The sequence below is a fragment of the Lissotriton helveticus genome, chromosome 6 (genome assembly GCF_964261635.1).
Source record: "Lissotriton helveticus chromosome 6, aLisHel1.1, whole genome shotgun sequence".
Classification (NCBI taxonomy): domain Eukaryota; kingdom Metazoa; phylum Chordata; class Amphibia; order Caudata; family Salamandridae; genus Lissotriton; species Lissotriton helveticus.
Genome location: NC_136067.1, coordinates 1,452,884,874 through 1,452,911,347, shown reverse-complemented (window position 1 = coordinate 1,452,911,347; position 26,474 = coordinate 1,452,884,874). Strand labels below are relative to the sequence as shown.

Here is a 26,474-nt window from a genome sequence, read left to right as displayed (position 1 = left end):
TGGCTGAGACAGCACGCCAACCTTACTGCAGAGCAGGCGGTGGACATGGCCACTTCATTTGCTCGGGCTCAATCTCGTCTCAACCCCTGGGGACCAGAAAACTCCCCACGGTCAGTACCTACCCCTAGGAAGGCTCTCAGGCCCATCAAAGAACCCAAGAGAGTGCGGATCCAGAAGTCAGAGAATCCCCTGCATCGTGGGCCTCAGTGTTTTGACTGTGGGGAGTGGGACCAAACCGCCCGGGCCTGTCCCCGAAAGAAAATGGATGAGCCTATGGATATCAGCTATGTCCCTAGGAACCTTATGTACACAGAAGAGATGGGAACCTGTTTCTACATAAGTCTCACCGTTAATGATTCTCCCGTTATGGCCCTCCTTGATTCAGGGTGTCGCCAGTCTGTGATCTAGGGTGGGTTGGTCAGACCTGAACAACTGGTCCCGGGGAAACAGGTCCTGATATGCTGTGTACACGGGGACGTCCTTCCCTATCCCACAGCCCGAACACCCCTCAAATGCCCTGGGTGTTTCCTTTCTCTAGTCACAGTGGGAGTTCTTTCAACCCTACCCGAGGATTTCATCCTCGGTACAGAGAACCCCAACTTCCAGTACCTATTTTCCGACCTGATAAAAAAAGAATCGCTGGCCCTGCCCCCAAAAACACCATACCCCAAGCCCTATTGTCCCAGGGTCCTTGGCAATCTGATAAGGACTTTCGCTGGGCCCAGAAGAATGACTCTACCTCATCCCACGCTTGGCAAGAAGCCCTCAACACCCAGACCAGACCAGTCCATGCCTTCTCTTGTTTTCAAAAAACGAATGGCCTTTTGTATAGGGTGGCCGGGCGAGACACGACTCCTCAGCTCTTGGTCCCAAAAGACTTCCGCAACCAGATCCTTTTTTTTGCTCACTCCCACCTACTGGTAAGGTCATTCTGGGACCCTCAAGACCATCCAAACCCTCCTACGATTCTTTTACTGGCTGGGGATCTACGCACACATAAAAAAATATTGCCAAGAGTGCCTTGTGTGTCAAAAGAAGAACCCATATCGACCTCCACCGGTAACCCTACAACCTATGCAATCATAGGAAAGCCCTTCGAAAGGGTTGGGATGGACCTCATTGGTCCCCTAACAAAGTCCACAAAATGGTTGCAATATGTCCTAGTCCTAGTGGACTATTGTACCTGCTTTCCCGATGCCTTCCCTCTTAGGACCCGACCGCTGCCAACATAGCGGACAAAGTACTTAAGTACTTCTCGCGTGTCGGATTTCCTCGCCAGATTCTTACAGATCAAGGCACCCCCTTTGTGTCACGACTTATGACACAGGTATGCAAACTGCCAGACGTGAAACATATCAAGACCTCGGTCTACCATCCCCAGACTGACGATTGGTTGAGAGGTACAATGGGACCCTAAAATTGACTTTGGAAAAAATGCTGATGGGGAGGGATAGAGCTGGGATCAACTTCTTCCCCTTGCTCTCTTTGTCATTCGAGGGCAGTTCCAGAGCAGCCTGGGGTGTACCTCTTTCGAATTGCTCTCTGGCAGGTAACCCCGGACCCGGTTAGAAATAACAAAGCAGACCTGGGAAAAGGAGCTGGATAACACCTCGGAACTCCTTGATTATACCCACCATCTTCGGATACGCATTGAGAAATGACGGGACCTTGCACATACAAATCTAGAGAGGAGTCAAAAACGCCAGAAGCACCTTTACAATAAAGGGAAGAAGTGGAGGGTGTTACACGTTAACGATTGGTTCCTTGTACTCCTCCCTTCCTCTCTTTCTAAAATAAAAAATGAGTGGAAGGGCCCCTACCGAGTAGTATTCACCATAGACAAGACAAGCTGTCAGATACAGTTGGCCCTAACAGGTTCCAAACCTATCATATCAACCTCCTCAAAAAGTGGATAGGTCCCCCTCCCCGCAATCTACATGTAGCCTACTCCCCCGTAGAAGACACATCCACCCTAGGGAATCTGGTCGTCAACGAGGAGTTAAGCCCCGAACAACAAAAAGGACTATTAGACACTCTAGAGTCCTTCGCTCCCCTTTTTCTGACCTCCCAGGCAGGACCACCCTGGTCGAGCACCACATAGAAACACTCCCTGGGAAAGTAGTCACACAAAGACCATACAGGATGCCAGCCGCAGGAAGGGAAGCGATGTCTAGCGAGGTCAGGAAGACGCTACAAATGGGAGTGATTCGTCCGTCACAAAGCAAGTGGTCCTCCCGCGTCGTCATGGTTCCAAAGCCTGATGGGTCGGTTCGATTCTGCATTGACTTTCGCCAAGTGAATGCAATATCCAAACTGAATGCCTACCCCCTTCCCCGTGTAGATGAGCCTATCTAACGACTCTGAGACACCTGTTACATATCCACCCTTGATCTTACTAAAGGCTACTGGCAGGTGCCCTTCCGACAATCGGTCCAGGAAAAGACCGCCTTCTCCACTCCTGACGGTCTTTTCGAATTCACTGTCTTGCCCTTTGGCCTGCACGGGGCCCGTTACCTTCCAAAGCTGCAACCCCACCAGGCATTTGTCAGCATACCTGGATGACATTGTCATTTTTAGTCCCACCTGGTAAAAACACCTAGAGCACTGCAGTCAGGTATTCCAAGAACTACAGAAAGCCGGCCCACACATAAACGCTAAGAAGTCTCGAATGGGGTTTCAGAAAGTGAGATACCTCGGCTATCTGTTAGGGAACGGTGCATAGTGCCCCAGGAAGAAAAGATCAAGCCATCGCCAAGACACCCCTGCCCATTACCAAGTAGGAAGTTAAGGCATCCCTGGGTCTTATGGGCTACTATAGGAGTTTAATCCCTCAGTTCTCTGAAATAGCCGCCCCCCTTTCGGACCTTTTGAAGGACACCCCCAAACACCCCATAACCGCCCCTTCCTCCTCTGTCTTGGAGGCCTTCCAAAGACTAAAAGCAGCAACCACAGCAGCCCTCTCTTGGTGTATCCGGACTACAGCCGCCCCTTTATTCTACAGACAGACACCTCTGATATGGGCCTTGGTGCGGTCCTCTCACAAATCACAAGGGATGGTTCAGAGACCCATTCTGTTCCTGAGCCGGAAACTCTTCCCCAGTGAACAAAATTATCGGGTGGTGGAAAAAGAGTGCCTGACGATTAAATGGGCCATTGAAGAGCTCAGGTATTACCTGGAAGGGAGCCGCTTTACCCTGTGTACCGATCCTGCTCCCCTGGTCTGGATGAGTAGGAACAAGGGCAACAACCCGTGCGTGATGCGCTGGTTCCTGTCCCTCCAGCCCTTCGCCTTTGATGTCCGGCAACGTAAGGGGGTCTTAAATGCCAACGCTGACTTTCTCTCCCGTTTTCCTCTCATCCCCAAATGAGAAGATTCTGGAGGAGGGGTGTGACGGGATCTCTCCCAACGGACCCCAAACGTACCTGTCTGCCTTACTGAACTGCCCCTTTCTCTCCCCTCCAGCTGCCGGAATCAGAGATGTGCCTCCCAGGGATGAAGGCATCCTGTGCCTCCCAGGGATGGAGGCATCCTATGCCTCGCATGGCTGGCCCTTTAACATCCCAGACGAGGAGGATGCCAGCCTCGACCCTTGGAAGTGGGACCACAGAGTGTCATAGGGAGATAAGAGCCCAGGAGCCTATGCGGAGGAGACCGAGACCTGGAAGGAGGAAGACGGACGAGCGCATTGAGGTACGAAGAGCGTGGAGCAGAGCGAGAGAGGGAGAAAAGCCACCAGAGAAGTCACGGATACAGTGGAGGAGCAGCCAGGAGGCCAACGGTTTCACGCAGTGCCCCGCCACGTTCCTGGAGGGACGTGGCTAGAACAGGTGCGTGCCCGCTTCAGGGGTCCCGGGAGGCTGGATTCAATATTACCGGGAGGCAGAGAGAGCAGGGGAAATAGCCCTCTAGTAAGGAGACCTTAAGGATAACGCGCAGCGTAAAACCTTACATGCCTTAGTGACGGCCCTTTTTCACGCACTTTCCTAGGAACCGACCGGGTGTTGCCTCCCCTCACACCCTCCCTTTACCCAACTTTTGAGCAACTATAGCACTAATCAGAGTGCACCTTCTTGTTTTCTTCCCCCTTACGCATCGGAGTACCCAACATACCTCATTCCAGTGAGGACGCCAAGGAGGAGAAGTCCCATCCGCCTGAGGAAGACATCACCTGGATGTCCTTATGTCATTGATTCTTTTGCTCCATTAATAAAAACCCTTGACTCAAAATACCCGGAGTCACGTCTCTACCTGCCCCGTGCGACACGCTTAAAGGCAATTTATACCACTCATACCCAAAAGGCTTGAAATTATTTCTTGTACTGCCGAGCACACTGATAATTGTAACCTTAAATCATCTGTATTGCTGGATGAACCTATGCCATGGAGGACCTAAACATAGTGTGAGCAATAGCATAACTCTCCTTGAATTTCTCCAGAGAAGAGTAAGCCTTCTCCCCAAATGACCTCTTGCTTTCAAAAGACATATGCTTAAACTGATCTTGAGCGGTCAACTTAGCAGCTTTTAGAGTGCATTTTGTCTGCTTGACAAAGAAAGAGAAATCACGGAATATGTCTACTATGGCAATCCTGGTACAAAAGTGGCATTAATGAAAGAATAAAAGGACAGGCACCAAAGCTGCATCCAAGGAATTCAGCAAAAGTCAAATCAGGTTAAAATGGACAACAACTCCAATATGAAGGCTCATAAAACACCATAGAGGCTGATGGAGCCAACTGAAAACAGTCAACAGAGCCTTAAGGTAAGAACCAATCTAAGGAAAATGAGCTATTGAGTGGGTTGCAGGGATTGAAATGCTTCAAGCGAAGATGAACAGAAGGTCTCCTTGGTCCCCTTCTTACTCATGTGGTTGTAGTAGAAATTGTCTCTTAAGTTTCTTATACCAACTTGCTCTTGGAACAAAAAGAGGTACCGCAGACCCTGGGACCTAAGAAATTTGGAATTCCTAAACGAACCCACTAAAAGCTGTGTCTCGTTCTTCCTGAGTGCAGTACAGTGCATTAAGGTCCGTAAGTTGCATGGCATAGGATTATGAAACTTATGAACACACCATAAAAACTCAGGCCGTTGATCTGTAACCGACATCTAGTTGCTGGGAGACGAGCAGGGCTTAAAGTCCAATGACTTTGAGGCTAGCATGACTCCTTACTAATAAAACATTTCATCCACAAAATGTCAGGAAATCAACCACAAAAAATAGTTGCACACAGATCTGCATTGGTAAAGGCACAGACAAAAAGGAGCTGATGTCACTGGTACTTGTATGCTTTACATATACTAAAGCATCATCTGTCATCAGTGAGCAGCTATAATAGCTGGGGAATTTCTGGAAGCACACTGGGGGCCCGATTCACAAAAGTAATCTGAGACACAATCCTAACTTTACGACTTTCGGTATTCACAAAGGTCATTTAGGAGTAGTAAAGATAGGATTTTGTCTCGTTAAACTTAAGTTTTAGTTAAGTTAATCTTAAAACCAAAACTTAAGTTTAACTGAGACAAAATCCTAACTTTACTACTCCTAAACGCCCTTTGTGAGTTCCGAAAGTCGTAAAGCTAGGATTTTGTCTCAGATTACTTTTTGTGAATCGGGCCCTAGGAGTCTTAAGTGATTCACATATGGAAGCTGCAGGAGCCACCACTGATTAGAAATATGAGGTTAATTCTAAACAGCACAGTGCAATAATCACATCTGTCTCTGTCTCTTCGGAGTGTTTCTTTCATTTCCTGGCTTGGAAGAGGAGTTGGCAAAGACGCAAGTAATGAGGAGTTCAGAAGAAATCTATTGTAAATCAGGTACGCTCACCCACTCCTCCATCCAAATAGATACAGGGAGAGCCATCCGTGGACAAGAAGACCCACGTCCCTAGTAAAGGAGGGGTCAAATTATAAAGCATGACACCTCAGTGAGTGTGGGTCTTCGCCTTTTTTAGGGTAGCTAGGTTTGTTCCCCTCCTCCCTTTTTGGATTCATGGAAAAGTAATTATAATGCAGTGTTTTGTACCTTGTAACTAAGCTAGATTAAAAGAGGCATGGAAGAAAACTATAAACAGGATGTATGGTGCTGAAGGATAATCATCAAGAATGCACCACCAGTAGGAGTCGGGAAAGTGCACCAGCCAGGAAAGCACAAACAGGCGAACTACACTGTGGATGGTTAGGTGTAAACATCGTAGCAGCACACATGTGGATTGTCCCCAGTAGAGGGCAAAACACATTAAGATAGCAAAATACATTTTTATAAAAGAAACGAAAAGCACTTTTTAAAATAATATACTTTAAAACAATAATCTTCTACTGTGATAAAAGACCACACTGCATTGATTATAAGAAGTCTTTAAGCATAGTAGACCTACTCATTAGCCCCACATGATGTTCTACCTTTTTGATAGAGGAGATGGTCATATGTTCAACCTCACACACAGATGTTTTTGAATTGAAGGTCATGTCAAGCGGATTGTTTCAATGCCCTTCCTCCTTCAATTGACCTCAGGATTCAGAACGTGAATTCTATGTCAGGACCGGAGGCTTCAGATTATGCTTTTGTACCTTCTCCGCTGCAGCCAAACACAAACAACAACAGCCCTACCAGAACAAAGGGTATGGGCAACAAATGAAAAAATGTCCGTCAACTACAACTCCCATGGGTCTTATAAGGCAGTCTATAACGTAGTCCTTTCTTAGTATCCACTGTAGCTAGGTAGGACATCCCCTTCATGACCACTTCCTCTTTCTTCGCTGCTTTGCAGCCAGTTAAGTGGTTTTTTCCCTCTCTCCTCGTTTTACTTCATGATTTGGGTTTGTTGGGTTTTAAACGTGAGATTTCTGGTATATATTTTATTGTGGGGTTTGTTTTGATGCTCCGTTTTTGTTTACAGAGCCCATTCTGGTCGCGGGAACATTTTATGTTCCTACGCGACTTTGCCCGTTTTTCAGCCGCCTCCGGCCGCTAGGGGGTGCTGGTGCGTCTCGTTCTCCTCTGCGCGTTTCCTGTCACGGTGCGCGCTGAGGAGAACGTTTTTGCCGAGCCTTCCCCCTGTCGCCTCACCCTGACGCTCCCTCGAGCCTGTATTGCCCCACAAACATTGAGTTTACGCCCCAGTGGGGGTCTGTATTGCGGCCTGACCGCGTTAACGCCTGCGGGCAGACAAGGGCACTCTGACGTTGCTTCCTGCTGAGTGAGCCTAGCGCGCGGGGAGGTGACAATGGCCTGGTCTTGAAAAGAGGGCCTGCGTGCTAGTGGGGGGAGTGCCCCCCTGATTCCCGGTTCCACTGGGCACCATCTGCTGGCAGCTTCGTTTCTGCCCCAAAATTACTGCACTAGCTTTAGCCTGCATCCCTATCAGTCAGTTGATTCTGGTCAAACTTATTTCTTTAAGGCTTTGGATTTAGCGCTGGGCGCCTGGCACTGATGGGGGACGAATACTATGAGGAGGAGGAGTCGCAAGGCTACCTTAATGATGACGAGTTCAACCAGGCTGTGGATAGCTCGATTTATAGGTGTGTCACAGAAATAGTGGGACCTATGGAGGAGCGCCTCTCGGCACGCATTATACAGGAGTGCGAGAGGGTGACTCAGGCACATTTAGGGGGTTCTGCTGGCCCTTCCGCGCCAACAGGGACTACTCCCCCAGCCCCTGAGAAACCCTGTAGGGATGGGGTGTCGGGTGGATCGCGAGGTGTGGATAAAGACGCCTTTAAACGGTTGCGTGACGCATTCCTGGCTAAGGCAATAGATCCTACCCCCTCCGCCCCCGGGCCCTTCGGGCACCGCAGGGTCAGCTCCTTTGTCTCCTGGACCGACCACTCCAGCGGACACCGATGATGAGGATGGGTCGGAGCGTTCTTCGGCCTCCGCCGCCGAACTTCCACGGGATGATTCGGGCATGTTGGACCCGGATGAAATAATGCATCCGCGGTCCGCGGCCTGGGCCCCTGGGGAGAAGGTGGCGAAGTTTGTCGCTGGCCGCCTGCGCAAGCCCTTGGAAAAGGAGGCGAGGAGCTGTTTGCGTGGGGAATGTCCCAGACCTACGCTGGAGGGTAAGGTTGCCCTGACCCCAGAGTTGGACCCGAAAATGGCCACGTTCTTAGTGAAGTTTGTTAAGGACCCCCGCAAAGGCATCGACTGCTCCTGGCGAGCTTGCCAGGATAAGCTCTTGGACGCCATAGGCCCCATTACAACAATTCTGGACATGGCGGAAGAGGCCAAGGAGTCCGGGGCGGCCATCTCTCCAGAAGTCCTCTCTAACTGGGCGCAGAGTGTAGTGGTTTTCCTGGGGAACGCAAATTGCGCGCTGTCTACAGAGCGTAGAAGGTCCCTCTTAATCAAGTTAGACCCTAAGTTGGGGGACCTAGCCTCTTCTGAGGCAGGAGCTGTGGCCCAGGGGGTCTCTTTGGAGAACCATTTATTAAAGAGTTGCGGAAGTTTGTAAATACTTTCACGTCCCTAGATAGGGCCAAGTCGAATATCAAACGGGTCTTCCACCATCGTTTCTCCAGGGGGGCCGGTCGCGGAGGGGGCCGCGCGACCGGCCGCGGTGGTCAACAAGCGACCAACAGGAATCAAGGCTTCGGACGAGGACAGTTTAACTCCTCCCAGAACTACAATACCTTCTACCCCACACGAGGACAACGTTTCCGTGGCGGATTCAAGAATGCTGGAAACACCTCCAACGGTGAGTGTTATCTCGGAGGACCAGGTCCGCGTGGGGGGACGATTGGCTTTGTTTCCAGACGCCTGGGCCGCGATCACGGCAGACGCCGGGGTGTTGCAAACGATACGGGGTTTCCACGTGGAGTTTTACGATCAGCCCCGACAAGGCATGCCGCCTCCTCCTATCGTTTTCTCTTGTGCGGACGCACGGTTGGTCGACGAAGAGGTTGCAGACCTGCTTCGCAAGGGCGCCATTTGTCGCTCAGTTCGACACCCGGCAGGATTTTTGAGCAATTTGCTCCTGGTGGACAAAGCGGACGGTGGGAAGCGTCCGGTGATCAATCTCAAAGAGTTCAACGGATGGTTGGTCTACCGGCACTTCAAGATGGAGGGTATCCATCTTTTAAGAGATGTTTTGCTTCCCAACGACTGGATGGTGCGCTTGGACCTCAAGGACGCTTACTTGGTAGTTCCCATTCACCCCCCACACCGGCGTGTTCTGCAGTTCCGGTGGGGAGATCAGGTTTTCGAGGTTACCGCCCTTCCATTCGGTCTTTCCTCGGCCCCTTGGTGTTTCACCAAGCTCCTCCGGCCGGCGGTGGAATTTTTGCGGAGCCAGGGTATCCGGATGATAGTCTACTTGGACGACATCCTAGTGATGGCGCAGTGTCCCGTGCAGTTGGACATCCAGCTTCGCCGGACGATATCCTTGCTCCAGGGACTGGGTTTTGTCATCAACAGCGACAAGTCTGTTCTGGTCCCGTCTCAGTCGGTGGTATTCCTCGGTTTTACCGTGGATTCGGTGTGGTGCACTCTGAGCCTTCCCTCCAAGAAGTTAGGGAAAATCCGCCACATTCTCCGACAAACGATCTCTCGATCACATAACTCTCTCCGTCAGATTGCCTGGGTGGTGGGTCTGCTCTCTTCCTCCATCCAGGCAATCTTTCCGGGGCCCCTGCATTACTGTGCCCTGCAGCGCCTCAAGGCGCACCACCTCCGACGCGGTCTAACGTACGGTCAGATAGTGCCCCTGTCGGGCGAAGTGAGGGAAGAAATGAATTGGTGGCTGGCACATATGGAGGCCTGGAATGGCCGAGCGATTTTCGGCACTGTCCCCGACTTGGTGATAGAGTCCGACGCCAGCCGTGCTGGATGGGGCGCCCGCTGTGGAGAGTTTTCCACAGGCGGCGCCTGGTCGTCCAAGGAACAGGAGCTTCATATCAACTGTCTAGAACTGTTGGCCGGGTCCTTTGCGGTGCGCTGCTGGACCAAGGACACGGTTCGGTCCTGCGTTTTGCTTCGCATGGACAATATCTCGGCTGTGCGCTACCTCAATCATTTGGGAGGCCCTCGTTCCAAGGCTCTTTCAGACTTAGCGAAGGATTTTTGGAATTACTGCCTGGCACGCCAGGTTTCAGTACAAGCGGAGTATTTGCCGGGTCAAGACAATCAAGTCGCGGATTGGCATTCCCGGCATCTGCGGGATTCCAGCCAGTGGAAATTGGACCCGCAAGTGTTCAGGTGGCTGAGCGACGCCTGGGGCCCTTTCTCGGTGGACCTTTTTGCGTCTCGCCTGGACTTCCAGCTCCCTCGCTTCTTCAGCTGGAGGCCGGACCCCCTAGCGGAGGCCACGGACGCCTTCCTCCAGGACTGGAGCAGGGAGAGGTCTTACGGCTTTCCCCCGTTCTCAATGATTCTGAGGGCGGCGGCCCATCTTCGCCGCCAGCAGGCGGACGTAGTCATGGTGACTCCATGGTGGAGATCTCAAGTTTGGTTTCCAGTTCTTCTGGAACTTTCTTGGGATTCTCCAATCATATTCCCCCGGTTTCCGCGGCTTCTTCTAAGCGCGGACGGGGAACTCCATCACCTGCTCACTCACCCCTGAGGCCTGGATCACCAGGCTCTCAGGGGTGGAGTGAACGGACAGGAAACTGGGGTCGCCCGGAGCCCGGCGGTGGCGTCGGGCCACGTTCCGATCTACAGGGAGGCCTGTAGAGGGCTTGGACCAGGTGCCCAACAGAACGTCAGTGAGGGCTTTGTTGAACGGCAGAAGAGGCTCCAAGGAGCTTGCCTGCGGTTTGAGCACCTCAGTGAGGAGGTTAGTCCTCACAGCCACGACTGGGAGCTCAAGAGCCAAGGCCTTGGTTGCCCTAATCAACACCACACTGTAAGCAGCCCCCTCCTCCATAGCCACGGTAGGAGGGGAGACAAATCCAGTGTCTGGCGAAGTGTCCAGACCACTGGCCTCCCCCAGTTCATCTGCCCAGTCCTGGCTCAACTGGCACTGCAGTGCCAGAGGGTCCTCAGACCCCTCCCAATCCCCCTCGTCATCCATCTCCTGAAAGTCAGGAATAAATTATGGAGCCGGGCCGTCGGTGAAGGGCTCACCAATCAGCGTCGAAGACGGCGCCAGGCAACGCCGGTCTGACTCCGGATCCGGACCGGGGTGTGATCGGGGACGACGCCGTGCGGGGGCGGCGTCGGGGGTGACATCCTTGGTGACGGCGCCGGCGGAGTGTTCGTACGGTCGACCGGCGTCGTAACGGATCCAGGCCTGGATTCTGAGGAACCCTGCGGGGTCGGGACCGGAGTCGTCAACGGCACCGAAGCACCCGACGGCGCCGGAGCCGCCAGTCCGATTGGGCTACCACACACACCCGCGGGGCACGAAGGTGCCTCGGCGGGACCCGACGGAGGGAAGCGCGACCTCATGGCCGTGAGGAAGGCGCTGATCTCCTCCGGTGTCGCGTGCAGCCCAGGGACCGGCGGGTGTGTAGCTGGACGCGGCGCTTGCGGCTCCGGCGGAGCCGCGTGGGCAGTGTTGCCTGAACCCCTGGCCGCGTCGCGCGAGTGTCAGGGGGAGTCAGAAGAGCGATGTCGACTCGCCGAGCTGTGATGACTATGGCCCCGCAACCGGTCCCTCGACCCCATCCTGGACCGGGACTTCGAGCGGCACGGGCCCGACTGCCGGATCTCGAGGTGCTTACGGGACCGCTCCCGTCTAGCCTTCGACATCAAGGCCCGGCAGTAGGGGCGCGACTTGTCATCGTGGTCGGCCCCGAGGCAGTAAAGGCACCGACGGTGGGGGTCGGTAACCAACATCATGCGGTTACAGTAGTCGCAGGGTTTGAACCCAGGCATCCCTATCGGCACCTGAGTCGAGTATTGACTCGAGAAGATCCAAAAGAGATCCAAAAAGTTAGTCAAAAATTGACTAGGAGTACTGCTCTTCCCGGGTCAGCGCGCGAGGGCGGCGTCTAAGTACTCCGACGACATCATCCCGGCGACCACGACGCCGACGGACGCGGAGCCGCAGACGATGCCTACTGACGCGCAGGGGTACTGCTACGCAAAACTTTCCCGATCCAGTCTGACCCCTGGGGATATTCTAAGGTAAGGAATCTAACACTAACCTGTTTCTTTCAGATTCAAGTATTTTTTTGGGGGGGATTAAGGATTGAGTCTCATCATTACACCCTTGCTCACTTAGCCATGGAAACAGGGAGTTCCTCCTCTGTCATAGGTTTCTTTCTAAAGCAAACACCACTCAGTAGCAGAATCAATGCCTTTCCACTTTGACATCCTCAGTGTCTCTGGAGGGGGCTCTAACTTTTGCATAATTACTATTATTGCAGATGTGAAATGATTGCTGTAGCAGGCTCTACACCTTACTGATTCCTCTTCCATTAAGGGGATTGGGGAATAGGAGGTTGTTGGGGAATGAGGACCATCTGTTCTCATCCATAAGAAAAAGTTACTTACCTTAGGTAACGATCTTTCAGATAGCATTAGTGTCTCATGAACATCTGTACCAACACCCGACACCTACATAGCTGCCTGATAGATGTCCAGGCATGCTAACACAGTAGCAGATCTTTCCTGGTGGAATGAACCCAAAAGCCTTCTGAGGGCAGCTTCTTCGCCAATGCGTAGCAGATCATTATAGAGAGAACAATCCATCAAGAGATGGTCCTTTTTGCACTGCCGTGCACTTCTAAGCTATGGAAAACCATACAAAGAGCTGATCCACTCAATGTTCCTTAATAATATCAATATAAACACTCAGGGGCCTCTTAAGCTCCAAACAATGGAGTCTCTCTTCCTTCTTAGATGGATGAGGTGGAGCAAAGAATGCTGCAAGGGCGATAGTCTATCCAGCATGAAAAGGAGTGCCCACCTTCGGTAGAAAGGAAGCATGGGTCCTCAATGCCAACCTACCTCGGAAGGAAGTGGAATAAGAGCGCAAAAAAGCTGCCAGAGAAAATAAGCAGCCCTTAACAGTACATAAAGCAAGTCCTTGCTGGGCTAGGGAAAGAACAAACAACAGCACTTCAGACAAATTTGCTTGTAATGGGTCAATTTGTCGGGTGCTGCACCAATTCACAATTTTGTCCCAACAACTGGCGTACACTGATTCTTTTGGAGGGACTTCTCGCTGACATGATGACCTCAGGTAGCAGGTTGAAGGTGGCCAACTGAAGCTACTCAATCTACAAGTATAGGGCTGCAGACTGTGCAGGCCCAGGTGTCGCAACCTGCCGTGTTACTGTGACAGAAGATTCTTCTAAAGTGGCAGCTTCATCGGAGGAAAGATGCTCATGCCCAGGAGTTCAGAGAACAACACTCTCCTGGTTAAAACTGAAGCACTTAAGATGATTTGAATAGGGTTATTACTGTTCTTCTTCGGAATACTGGGCAGGAGCAGCACTGGTGGAGCGCATACAGGAGGCCGAGCTCTACTCTATATGGAAGGAGTCTCAGAGAGAACCACGTTAGAAACTCCAACAAGCAAAAGCGATGATGAGCGTTCTGAGCAGTAGTAAAAAGACTGGGCTAGGTTTCTCCCCAATGCTGGAAGACACCCTGAGTCACATTTGGGTGCAACTGTCATTTGTGATCCACTAAGAAACTGCCCCGGAGTTTGTCCACTCAGGTGTTTAAAGATTCTGCCAGGTGGTTCACCAAAGAAACACCTTGGTGGTCCTGCCACTTTCAACAGTTCAGGGCCTCCTGACACAGGACCCAAGACCCCACCCTGTCCTGCTAGTTGAAGTACCATATATCAGTGGTCATGTCTGTGAGGGCCTGCACTAAGCATCACTCCTCTGGTGGTGGGCAGGAAGGCCTTCAAAGCCAAATGCATCAGTCTCAACTCCAACAAACTGATGGAGTCGGGCATCCAACAGAGACCAGAGGCCTTCAAACTCCACCTCTCCCAGATGGCATCCCCAGCCCAGCAGTGATACATTCATGATCACCGTGAGCGGTGAGTGGAGTATAGAGAGGTGCTCGCCACTAAACCAATCACAGTCCCGTACCCACCAGTGCAGATCTTGTACAGTCTTCTCTGAAATCTGGCTAAAATCCAATAGATTCCTCTGATGATGTGCCAACTGGGATTTAAGGTCCCACTGAAGAGCCCCATGTGACACCTGGTGTGTTTGGCCAGCAGGTTGCAGGAGCCCAACAACCCCAAAAGCCTAAGAGATATCTGCCCTGAGATCCAGGACTATGGCTTAAGCATCAGGATACCAGCCTGAATAAACTAGACTCTCCACTTCGGGGGAAAGTAATGAAACCCAGCAATGTCCACAATAGCTGTAAAGAAGGGAAACGCCTGCAAAGGAATTCGGTGTGGATTTGGCACGATGATATTAAACCTCAACAAGAGGTTTGCCGTAGTTTGGAAGTGGTTGACAACAGCCTAGGATGAGCACGCCTTCAACTGCCAGTTGTCAAGATACAGGAAGACTTGTAAGCTCGGCCTCTGAAGGTGTGCTACGAACACCGAATTTAAGTGCTTGAACGCACAAAAGGGCACTGGTGAGACCAAACATCAGCACTGCAAACTGAAAATGCTCCTGACCCAATGTGACCCGCAGGTAGCGCCTATGGGTTTGCAGGACGGAGATGGACACATCAAAGCAGTTTTGAGGCTGCGGCTGCAGGAGGGGCTATACCCCGAGCAAAACATTGTCCCTGCTTTTCTGGACGTTATTTCTTAGGACTGCAGCCACAACTACGAAAGGGCTGAAAGGCCTCCTGGGTGGATAGAGGAGTCATGTGTTGGTGATATTGAAAAATGCAACCAGAGCCAAGAAGAGGGTTTAAATTGCAGCTGAAATTGCCTTATGCAAGAAGAAAGGCCTAAGGAACATGCTGTGGTTTTGCACCCCATGAACCGCTCCAAGGCCGAGACGCTTTTTTACCAAAAAAAAAGATCCATCAAATGCCATGTCCGTTAAGGATGTCGATACATCCTCTGAGAACCCTTCCTAACTCATCCAGGTGTGGTGCCGGAGGGCTTTACTAGTACCCACTGCTCATCCTAAGCAGTTGGTCGAGTCCAAGGCAGAGTGAATGATAAATGTTGCCGCTTTGAGGCTGTCCTGAATAGCCTGAGTAAGCCACCCCCAAAGATCGCCCAGAAAAGCAGGCAAAACATGTACCAGAAAATCCATAGGACATGAGAACAGAGGCCCAGGAAACAGTATGACATTCAAACACCTCTGGGCTAGGATTGTGCATGAGAAAGTCCATTTCCCAAATGCCTCTATTCTTGTGGATTCATGATCAGGCAAAGTAGCAGATAAAGCATTGGGATTTATTTTGCTGCTAAACGCCTGTATCACCAGGTCCTCTGGTGTAGGGTGTTGAGTAAGGAAGGATAGGTCACCTAATTTTGGACAACGGCAAAGAGTGACTCGTCTGTTACCCTGTGGACCTGAAAAAGGTTTTAACCAAGTGCCCAAAATAGTATTTGTAAAGGCCTCATTAAATGACTTTTTCCTGCTCATTAAATGACAACAGTGGCTCTGTGGGAACCTGAACAGGTTGAAGTATTTTTGTCAATACATAAGTCTTTGCTTCCATGGTGGGTAACTGTAAATCTAGAATTTCTGCTGCCCTTTGAATAACAACAGCAAAAGAGGTACTTGCCTTTATTGCAGGGACAGGGAGGACACAAGGCCTGTATATGGGGAAGCGTCCAGACTATTTGCATCCCGCAATTCTTCGTAACAGTTATTCCCATCTTATTGGGGAACATAGTCAAACCCTTCATCATAGTTATCATTGTCAGAGTCAGTACCAAAAATATTGTGTAAAGTCTCGGCCCTACCACGTGGCAGGATATAGGAATATGAAGGGTTGCCAAGTGACTGTGGGCTGGTCGGAGCCAGAAGCAATCTCTGACAACTTCATGGTGGATTCTGCTTAGAGTCAAATTGCACTAGAAGCTGTACATCCTCCTTTGGCATCAACTGCATTGATATAAAGGGCCTCCGCGCAGGGGATGGCATCAGAACTCAAGATGCTACTTGAGCTAGAGCTAAAGCAAGTGAGGATCCATAGGGCAAAGACAGCGCTCAAGGGCAGACCTGCTAGCTGACATCTACCTGGAGCCCATTCTGGATCTTTGAGGACGAAGACGTGCCAGACGCAGCCTGTGAAGTGGCAAATATATGCAGCAACGCTTTTCTGAAGGCCTTTACTTGCGGTAAAGTCACTTAGAGAACCTAGATTTTGTTGCGTTGAGACCAAACTCTGATTTGGCTCTGATGGAGATCAGGAGCGCGAAAGGGGGGCATGTCGATGCTCTTACTCCCTCTCTCTGGAGTCTGAGCATGGGGGGGAAGGGGCCAATTACTGTTTCAACATATTGTGCTTTTTCTTGGACTCACCTGAAGCCTTTGACCATGACAATGATCTGCAGTGGGAATGACTTCGGGCCGGGAATTATACCTTAATTTCGACTTTGACCATTTACGGTGTGGAGCTTTCCTTGTGTTTAGCAATGTAAACTTTGGCCTCATGGTCCTTTATAGCCATCTGGGTGCAGCTGTCACAAACCCTGAAGTCGTGCTCCAACCCCAGGGACCACAAACAGACTTCTTGAGCATCCATCACAGATGTCCATTTGCGACAGTCCCTACATGGTTTAAACCCCATTGTTTTAGATGGGTGACATTTTCTATTGCAAACTGGATAATTTGTCAAAAGACAAAGAAGAAGCTCCAGATCTGCTTGTGAAAGCATAGAAAAAAAAGGAAGTGACATCCACACGCGCAGGTTTAGCTTTTATATGGCTCCACTCCTCACTTTTGTAGCGAAACAGTGTTGACATGGAACGGCGTTGGCTCAGAGCCGCTTGATGCCACCTACTGGCATGCAGGACTACTGCTTTTAAAGTTTCTGGCTCCAGTGCGACGCCTGGGTAATATTTAAGGTGAGGAATCTGCAGTTAGAAGTATCCATCAGAATTTGTTTTCTAAAGTCTTACCATATCAAACACTGCCTACTGGTTTATATTTGTTACACATCTCCCAGACTTTATTTTTGTTTAGAAGGCAATACCAAGGGAGGGTCACAGCAATTTAATCAAAGAGCATTATATTTGTTTGCTGCACTACATAAAGAGAGGCAAGCGAGTCATGGTTCCAGGCCAATGGCAAGCAAAGATGCAAAGTTCATTTCTATTAAGGGGATTCGTGGTTTTTGTCCGTTCTGTTCCTGTGAAGTAACTATTGTTCTGACACTAGCCTCTTAGTGTCCAGTTGTTACTGTTCTACCAGTATTAGAAGAGTCTCCGATCACTGTACCAGTGATCTGCATCAATATCAGCTGGCTCCTGCTGTTGTATTTGTCGCTTGTGCTAGCCCAAGTCATGCCATCAAAAACTTCTGCATTTCAAGAAGTGTACTATAAAAGGGGATCCATCACTTTGGTGCTTTTTTGAGCAGTTGCAGTTTCTCCTCCTGGAGCAGCCAGGGACTACTTTCCAGAGAGTAATATCTTTGTAACCCGTGCTTCAGTGTGGCTTCTGGAACAGGTCGCATTTACTACAAACTGCTAAGAAAAAGGGGAAGGTCTGACATATATGTCCAATCCTTGACAGTACCTGAGTGATACACTGCTAGTTCCAGTGAATATTCTGTTAAACTTCTGTTTCGTTTTCTCTCCCATCATACTGAGATTAAGACCATGGCCAGCAGCTACAGCAGTTTCTCGTACGTTCTCAACTCCACACTCCTTTCTCACCTCTCCTAGTTATCCCTTTACTCTGAGTGAATGATCTATGATGTTTCCATACAGATTGCCAGGTGCCTCAATCTCATATAATCATAACATTTCCCTCTTTTTCCACACAATCTGACATCAGACCTTTATGCCAACAGGTAATGAATTTAATGTCCAGTTCTTTCAAGTGTAGCTAAACCTAGACACATGATTTAGCTAGAGGGCTAGGATGAGAAGTCTACTGGCAACACGGCACTATAAGTATGTTGGGTTATGATACTAGATTTTCTTGGAGGCCACAAAGAGTACAGAATGGTTAGCCCTTGCACGAGACACTTTATGGGGCCTCCATTCTAGGTGACACAGTGAGATTCAGCACATCTGCGAATTTAATTTAAAATGCTTGCTTTTCATATCTAGTGAGAAAACCGAAATATGTGCAAATAATGACTCTGCATGGGCCACAATATATTTAATTTGATGTGGTTCAGCATTTAGTTGTTTGCTTGATTGTGTTGGGACTATATTTTGAGAGCCTAGGGCCAAGGCTGCCCAACACGTTCCCAAATGGGAACCTGTTCCACAAATACAGCTTCTGTGGTTTGTGAATCAGTAACCATCCCAAGAAGTGGGTCGGCATACGATCAACGGTTTGCTACCTCAACTGCGTTGCAAACTACTGATACATAACTTTCTGACTGGTACATAGGAGGAGATGGTCCCTTCCATGTCCTCTAATATTTGAAATTTGAAAAAAGTTACCAATGCTCTTTTCTGACTTGTAAAAAGACTTTTGACTATTCCTAATTCCCCTTCTGCGGGGACGGGACATACCTACGGGCACCAGGAGTCAAACTACTCAAAAAGATGTCAAGAAAAAGTCGCAAAAATAGAGTAAAAAAGTGACTTGAGGTACCGCTCTCTCGGGATCTGCGCTGGCAGGCGTGGAAAAGGAAAGAACTGACGTCTGAGCGCGGGGCGGCGTCTAAGCAGATACCGCGACCACAACGCCAATCACGAACTGTGAGTCGACCGACGCCACATACCGACATGCAGAGGTACTGCTGTGGAAAACATTCTCTGGACCCACTCTGATGCCTGGGGGTAATTCTAAGATGAGGAATCCATAACTAATTGTCTCTTTCAGATCCTATGATTTTGTAAGGTTTGCAACTGTAAAAAGGGTCTGCAAATCAGGCTGTTTCTTCCCTCTTTGACATGCCTCTCTAGCTGGCTACTTCCTCTGCATGAATGCCAACTCCAAGCTCATTTCTTGTTCTCTTTGCAGAATAGGAAGTGATGGTTACTACACAGAGTTCAATCTTCAGTGTCTCGTGCAAACATAGTGTTTGCTTCTTTTAATAGGTCCGTCAGGAAGACACTGGACTATGATGGACGCTGGCTCTTAATTTTATTGTCTGGGCGGGTGAATACTTGTTACAATTATCAACTCAGCATGCACATGAAATAGCAGATTCTTACGCTCTGACTGTTTGTGTGCAGTCCCATTATTGGTTCCTGCATAAAACATTGTGCCTAAAGTCTTAAATCTCAAGTCATCTAGTCTTACCACATCAACAAACATTGTGCTCTTCTATGACAGGTCTATTTTTTATTCTTTGTTAATACATCTATTTTTATTTGAGGCACAGTACTCTTTGGCTGTGCTGTGAGAATGGCAGGAATGTTACTATGTGTGATCTGCAATGCATGTGGGTAGTTTAATATAGCCTTTTTCTTTGCCACTGAAACAAAACTTATCTTAAACTCTACTGTACTGTTGAGGTCAGCCCCATAAAAGCAATCTTATTTGCAAGCATGTTCTACTTTACAACACCTGGTCTCAAATTTTTTAGTTCTTGGTCTGGAATAGTTTATCCAGTTGGCAGCCTGGTATTAGGGTATTTTAATAGGTCCTGATTCTCTGCATGCTTTATCTGTTTGCTCTCCTTTCCTAAAAAAAACATTTTCAACCTGTACGGCTAAGGACTTTGATAGGTACTTTTCTACCCCAAATCAACTCCTTCATTTTATGTGGAGTACATCCACATCTTATTTTACTGTTGCACTGGATTTCATATTTTCACTACTAGGACTGGAATGGGTGTGGGAGGTGTTTGGGGAGAAAACGAAGGGTCAGATTGTGGCACCACAGTATTTTCTGGTGTTGTCACATCCGTGCCTGGGGCTTACAGTAGGCTGTCCTGGCAAAAGAAGACTGCGTGCAAAAGTTGCTAGACACCACACTCAGCTTGTTGGTGGGCATCCTCAGAGTGTGGGCCATGTTGATCATTCTGTGATCACAGTCACGCACAGGGGTGTCAGCAATCACCTGTAGGCATCATTTGGCTTGGGTGGCGGTGGAATCTAGCATTGGGCAAAAAAAGTCATATGCTGGTCTTCTTCGCATGCTTAGCCAGTGCCATAATTCAGGGGAAGAGGCGTGGTCAAGCCTTTGAACGACCCTTCCAAGGTAGAATATTGTCCAGATAGCTCTATGGAAGATTCACAATCCAAGATGAAGCAGGAGTCTTGGATGTTAGTGCCTGATTAAATTGTTTGTAAGGTATGTGCATTTTTCAGTGATAGCACTGTCCTTTTACTATTCAACATGACACGTATCCAGGGATGTTCAGTAATAGCATTTCACATGCTTTTGAGGAGTCATTCTTAATGTCCTCCTGCAGATGTTCTGGGTTAATCTCGGGGGCCAGGGTATAGCAAGTGTAAATAATTTTACAATCCCCGTAATTCACTTGCTGGATGATAGATCAGATGGAAATTAATTGTTGGCATGGGTGTTAGTGTGATCCCCATAAACGAAATATAAACAAGTACGGATCATTGGATTTTATAGGTGCCCCAATTGGGAACAGTGAGGGCAAGAGGGAGTGATTCAGGAGTATGTTTAAATGAAATAAAACGGTACATAAGCCAGTCTAGAAACTGAAGCATAACAAAGGAAGTCACATTTTAAGCACAATGCAATTATGGGAAATTTTAAAATGTATGCTCCCGTTTCTTGCAATTTCTAGATATTTTCAACCTAACTGTAGCACTGGTCCTTCTGCTCTGTTCCAACAAATTAGTTTGTTGTTTCTTGAATTTTAGCTTAAAGGTGGCAACTTCTCTAACAAGGTGATCGGTAGGAACTGTTCTTGAGCCTTTTGACATTAGAGTGTTTGAAAACTAAAGTGCAAATATGAGGCATGTAGATAGAAAAGGCATTAGCTCATGCAGGAAGAACTAGACAAAATAGGTAAATATTAAAAGCATAGATGAAATTGTTGAACATACAAGGAAGATGACGTAATATAGAGTTTACAATCATCTTAAAAAGCAAAGAAAGTTTTTATCTTAAATAAATTCTGCATTCAATATCAGATTTGAAGCTTCAAATGAAAGGTACTTGAAAAACATTTTTTTTTAGTAAACTGTACTCACAAACCATAAGACGAGTTGACTTCCAAACTAGTTATCTGTTGTGGAGGCTCACCACTAACCCACACTAGCTGAATAACCAGCTCGACCTGGTAGCCAGCCGACTGTTTCAATGGAGTGCTTTTAACTCTGTAATACAAGTAGAAATTGTACACTGTAAAACAGACCAGCTCAAATGAGCTAGAGTTATTGAAAACAACACGAGAACATAACATTGGAAAGTTAGTAATCGTCAAGGAGAAACTGTCATCAATATTTAAAAGTAATTCTGTACAATAAGAAACAGCTTTGACAAATCCATCAGCATCAGCATAGAGTGCATGAACCATGCTCAAGAGACTGTCAGTGTACCGCACAATGGATATGATGACGCTTTAATGATTCACCAACCTATACAGCAGAGTAGTTATTAGTAGTAGTAGTCTGGAATTAATAAACCACATGTTAATAGAGCATATACATGTACAAAATGTAAAACCAACCCCTGACCTAAATTGGAGAGCTATTTAAACAGCCATGAGGAGAATGGTCAGCAACACGATCATTTGGTTGGTATGGAGTGTTTGGGGGCGGGTTAATTCAGAACTTTAAACAGTTCCAATTGGAAGCCTAGTCTATGGTGACTCCTATTCAAGTTAAGAAAAGAGTTGCGAGTTTCAGGTGGTTCTAGCGGATGAGGATGGGGAGCATGTTCTAAAAGAGGGATTGGATCAGGGCTTCCACAGGCCATGTCAGGATTATAAATTTGTGAACTGCAAAGGTATGGGTGGTTTTCATGCACACAAGGGATGGAGAATTGGAAGTTGTAAAACAAAAAGGGAAAGATCTAACATTTTAGTGTCTCATTACAGTATGATTGTGTTCACTCTGAGAGCTTAGTCACCGAGTGCCGGAGTCAAATAACTTTTTTAGTTTTTTTTAAACAAAAGGGGATTATAATACACTTCCAGAAAAGAAAAGTTACATAGGCAATTTAATCGCCTGTTTTGTGGCCAGGTAGTCCGCTTTTACTGGTGATTTTCCAGATACTACCACAAACATTGCCTGAAGCAAATAAATGCTTGCAGTCTATCATACCGAGCAAAATACTCATACAGCGTGTTTTCTATAAAATTTCAAATCGGCCCTGATTTGCAAATGTGGGTTCACTTTTTTAGTTATCTGGTTCGCTATTCAGGGCCACTTTTTTTTGGTGCATGGGCTTATTCTTTGTTCCAGGCTGGCCCTGTAAACATACCTTTCTTATGGCATAGCGTTCCCTGTAGCTAGCAAGAGAATTTTTAGTCGCTCCATGGGCAGGAGCTTTAGTTTCTACCCTTCCTATTGGACGGGGCGGTACAGCATTACCGGCCTCGTGCTCCCCACCTTGTGCCAGTAACTGAGCGCATTTAAAAGGCCTGGGTGTCACAGGTTCTCCCTCTTTCTTCCAGATGAGCACTCACATCTCCTTGTGCCACAGTGACATTAGTAAAAGGCTGCTCATAAGTGTCTCACACCCAATTCCCTAAAAAGAACGGGTGGGAAACTTCAGGGAAACATAGCAGGGTTGATGTGTACACTGGACATCTTTTTTTAAAAATCTTTTTATTAACAAAATAACAGAAAAGTAAAAAACATCAGGTGTGTTAACAGTTTCGTCATTCAACAAGTTAAAATATCGGTCTTACAGAATCACTGAAAAAATTTATGATTCATAGGATCATGGGGAATCCTGCGCCTCTGCTACTACTGGTCGCACCGGGGGCGTACAAATTTCACTGTGGTGCCCATTCCAAGCCCCCCAGACCTTTCCCCATTTCTCTGGACAACCCCTGGCTACATATACAGACTTCTCCCTGACCATACACCAATCCAAGTCTTCTGCCCATTTGGAAACCCGGGGTGGTTGCCTGGCTCCCCACTGCTGAGCAATATTCTGTTTCGCTACCATACACACCAGCGTCACCCATTGCTTACGATACACATTTAGGTCTGTGGGTTCCCACACATTCAGTATGCACCTCCGGGCCTCTGGTCATATCTCCTCCCCCAAAGCCTCTCTTATCTCGCCATGAACCTTTGTCCAGTATTCCTGTATTTCCACGCAGTGCCAAAGAATATGCATAAAGGTACCAAGCTCTCCACACCCCCTTCGGCACTCTCCACTCTCCGTTTGCCCCATACGTACCAATCAAGGCCCAGTAATATACGACCTGTGCAAGATCTTTAGTTGCACCAGTCTCAGTCTCATCTGGATCGCCACCACCCTCGGGGAGGAAACCGCCTCTGTCCAGTCTTCGTCATCTAGCTGCACTCCACTGCGTTCTAATAAGTCTCAGCGGGTCCTCCATATTATTAATAAGCTTTTTGTATATTAAAGACATAGTTTTCTCGGGAAGGTGCCCATCTAACACTCGATCCTCAAGAGGAGAGGCCTCCGCAAGCGTGGTGTACCTAAGTATGTGAGTGAGGAGGGCATGTCTAACCTGGAGGCATCGATAATACTCACTGTCATGTAGGCTATATTGCTGTTTGAGAGAGTCAAATGTGTGTATTTTGTCCCCTCCCCACACATCCTTGATCTGAGTGATCCCAATGAGATTCCACTTGTCAAATCCCTTGGACTTCCACAAGCTCTCAAGTCTTTCTGAAGTCCACAGGGGGGTGGCTAAGGTTAATTTCCCTTCCCAGGCAAAATATCTATTGGCAGCATGCCAAGCATGGACTGCGTGTGCCGTTGTGCCCAACAGCGAGAACCGCTTAGGCCTAGCATAGAGCGCCCTGGTGATATCTCCCCCTGGCGCCTGCCCCCGATCCATGGCATAACCTGGGTCCCCTGGTGGCCCGTACACAACATGGTTCACCGCTGCAAGCTGTGAAGCCCAATAGTACTTTCGTAGATCTGGAAGTCCAATCCCACCACTATACCATAGGAGAGTGAGCTTGGAAAATGCTATTCGGGGTATTCCGTCCCAGAGAAGCTTCCTCTGAAGGGCTTCTATTTCCTTGAAATAGGATAATGGTACCGGGTCCATTGCATTCTGGAGTACATACAAAAATCGGGAAAGCGCCAGCATCTTAAACAGCACCGCCCTACCCAGCAAGGATAGCGGAAGAGCCTTCCAGCGCTCCACGTCCTTTTTAAACCGGTTCAAAGGAGGACCCAGGTTGTTAGCATAGCGTGGCTTCGGGTCTAGTGTTACGTATATAACAAGGTATTTAAATCCGAGTGGCTCAATTTGTATGGGGCATGACTGCGGGATTACCGGTGGATCCCCCGTGAGGACAAAGAGCACCGATTGCGACCAATTTATGGCGAATCCGGAATACCTCCCAAATTTGGCTAGTATATCCAGAAAATTGATCAAAGACGCCCTGGGGTTGGTAAGATACAGCAGGATATCATCAGCATATAGTGAAATTTTATCCTCCCATTCCTGTGTCCACTGCAAGCCACGTATTGACTGGTCCAACCTGACCCATGCCGCCAAAGGTTCTAGTGCTAGAGCGAAGAGAAGCGGGGACAGAGGGCACCGCTGTCTCGTGCCCCTCCCCAAAGGAAAGTCAGCCGACTTGCAGTTATTCACAACTACCCGGGACAGGGGATTAGCGTATAGTAAACGTACCCAACCAATGAACTCTGGTCCAAAACCCAACTTTGCCAATACTGCGAATAAATAGGACCACTCAACCCTATTGAATGCCATAGTGGCATCCAAGGACACTAATACCGCCGGTTCGTGTATTTTCGGGGAACCACCCAGGATCCCATGTAGCCTCCGCAGGTTGAGTGCCGTATTGCAGCGCGGCATGAAGCCAGACTGATCGGGGTGTATCATAGTTGTGATTACCATGACCAATCTGATAGCGAGGAGCTTCGCCAAGATTTTGGGCTCGGTGTTGAGCAGTGAAATGGGTCTATATGAGGAACAAAGTGTCTTAGGCTTGCCTGCCTTATGGATTACCACAATATTGGCACCCGCCGATCATACGGGAGTTGACCTATCTCCCTACTTTCTATGAACATGGCACGGATATATGGGGCGAGCTTTTGAGCATACAATTTGTACAATTCTATCGGTATACCATTGGGGCCAGTCGCCTTCCCTGATTTAACCCCTCTAATTGCCTGTGCCACTTCATCGTCTGTAAAAGGGGAGTCTAAATATCCCCTATCTTCTTCAGACAGCTCAGGCATGCAAATATCCTTAATCATCTCACTGTTCTTTGCCTCTGTATATCCCCCAACCGTGGTATATAACCCTCTGTAATAGTCAGAGAACTCATCCGCCACTGCCTGCGGGTCCGTAACTGTACCAGAATCTATTCCCTGCAACTCAGGCACCAGCCTCGATGCTCATCCCTCACGTTCAAGCCACGCAATCAATTTACCCGCCTTGTCACCTTGTTCATATATTCGTCTTTGGATGACATTGTTCTGGGCAATCGCCTTATCTTTGGCCAGGCCTTTATATTCATTCTGTCATAACTTTAAAAGGTGCAGGTCCTCCGGAGTGGCAGATCTGGACACCTTTTCCTTCAACCTTATCACATCTGCCTCCGCCCTGACTACCTCTGCCTGATGCTTCCTTTTCTTCCCCGCCACCAGAGACAGGACTTCCTCCCGTATCACTATCTTATATGCTTCCCACAAAGACTGCGCTGAGTCAAAAGTACCCACATTTTCCTGGAAGTAGCATTCCGACTTCATGTCTACCTCTTTTTTGATGGCAGGATCTCTAAGGTGCCACGCGCTAATGGGGGATACTCTGCCAACTGCAGGCTGCCCAAGCTCCACACACAACCACACAGGAGAAAGATCAGAAATACCCCTTCCAAGGTAACGTTCCTCCTTAACTGTAGCTGCCATGACCGCCGGCACCAACACTTAATCTAATCTGGACATACTGTGGTGTGCGGCAGACACGTTTGTGAAGTGCGTCTGTGTCGGATTACGTACCCGCCAGCTGTCAACAAGCCCCACTGTTTCGAGGAAGTCTGGGAGCCACGTCTGCGATGGTCTAAGTATCCGCGCTGGATGTCTGTCCATCTCCCCGTCTAGCACAGCATTAAAGTCGCCCCCTAATACCAAAAGACCCAGAGGCAAGGTGAGAAAAACAGCACCCAGGTCCCGGAATGTGTCAGATTGGAGGCCGGGCGGTACATATATTGACAAGAAAGTCACCTTCCTCCCCCCCCACTGTCCCGAGACACCGATATAATGGCCCCTCTGGTCGGACCACGTGGCCTGGATTGCCAAGGGAAAGGAGTTTTTCATCAAAATACCGACACCCCTGGACCCTGTGGTAAACCCAGCATGCGCCACCAATTTATACCCCCCTTTATGAAGGGCTATGCAGTGC

General features: G+C 48.6%; 1 protein-coding gene across 17 annotated transcripts in view; it reads right to left on the bottom strand.

The window, feature by feature from the left end:
• Positions 1 to 26,474, bottom strand: part of STXBP5 (syntaxin binding protein 5) — a 1,512,194-nt gene that overhangs the window by 510,840 nt on the left and 974,880 nt on the right. For all 17 annotated transcript variants that reach the window (XM_078649248.1, XM_078649254.1, XM_078649249.1 and 14 more), the window contains one exon: positions 21,136 to 21,261. In XM_078649248.1, the coding sequence (XP_078505374.1) occupies positions 21,136 to 21,261 (126 nt within the window). The remainder of the gene's footprint in view (positions 1 to 21,135; positions 21,262 to 26,474) is intronic.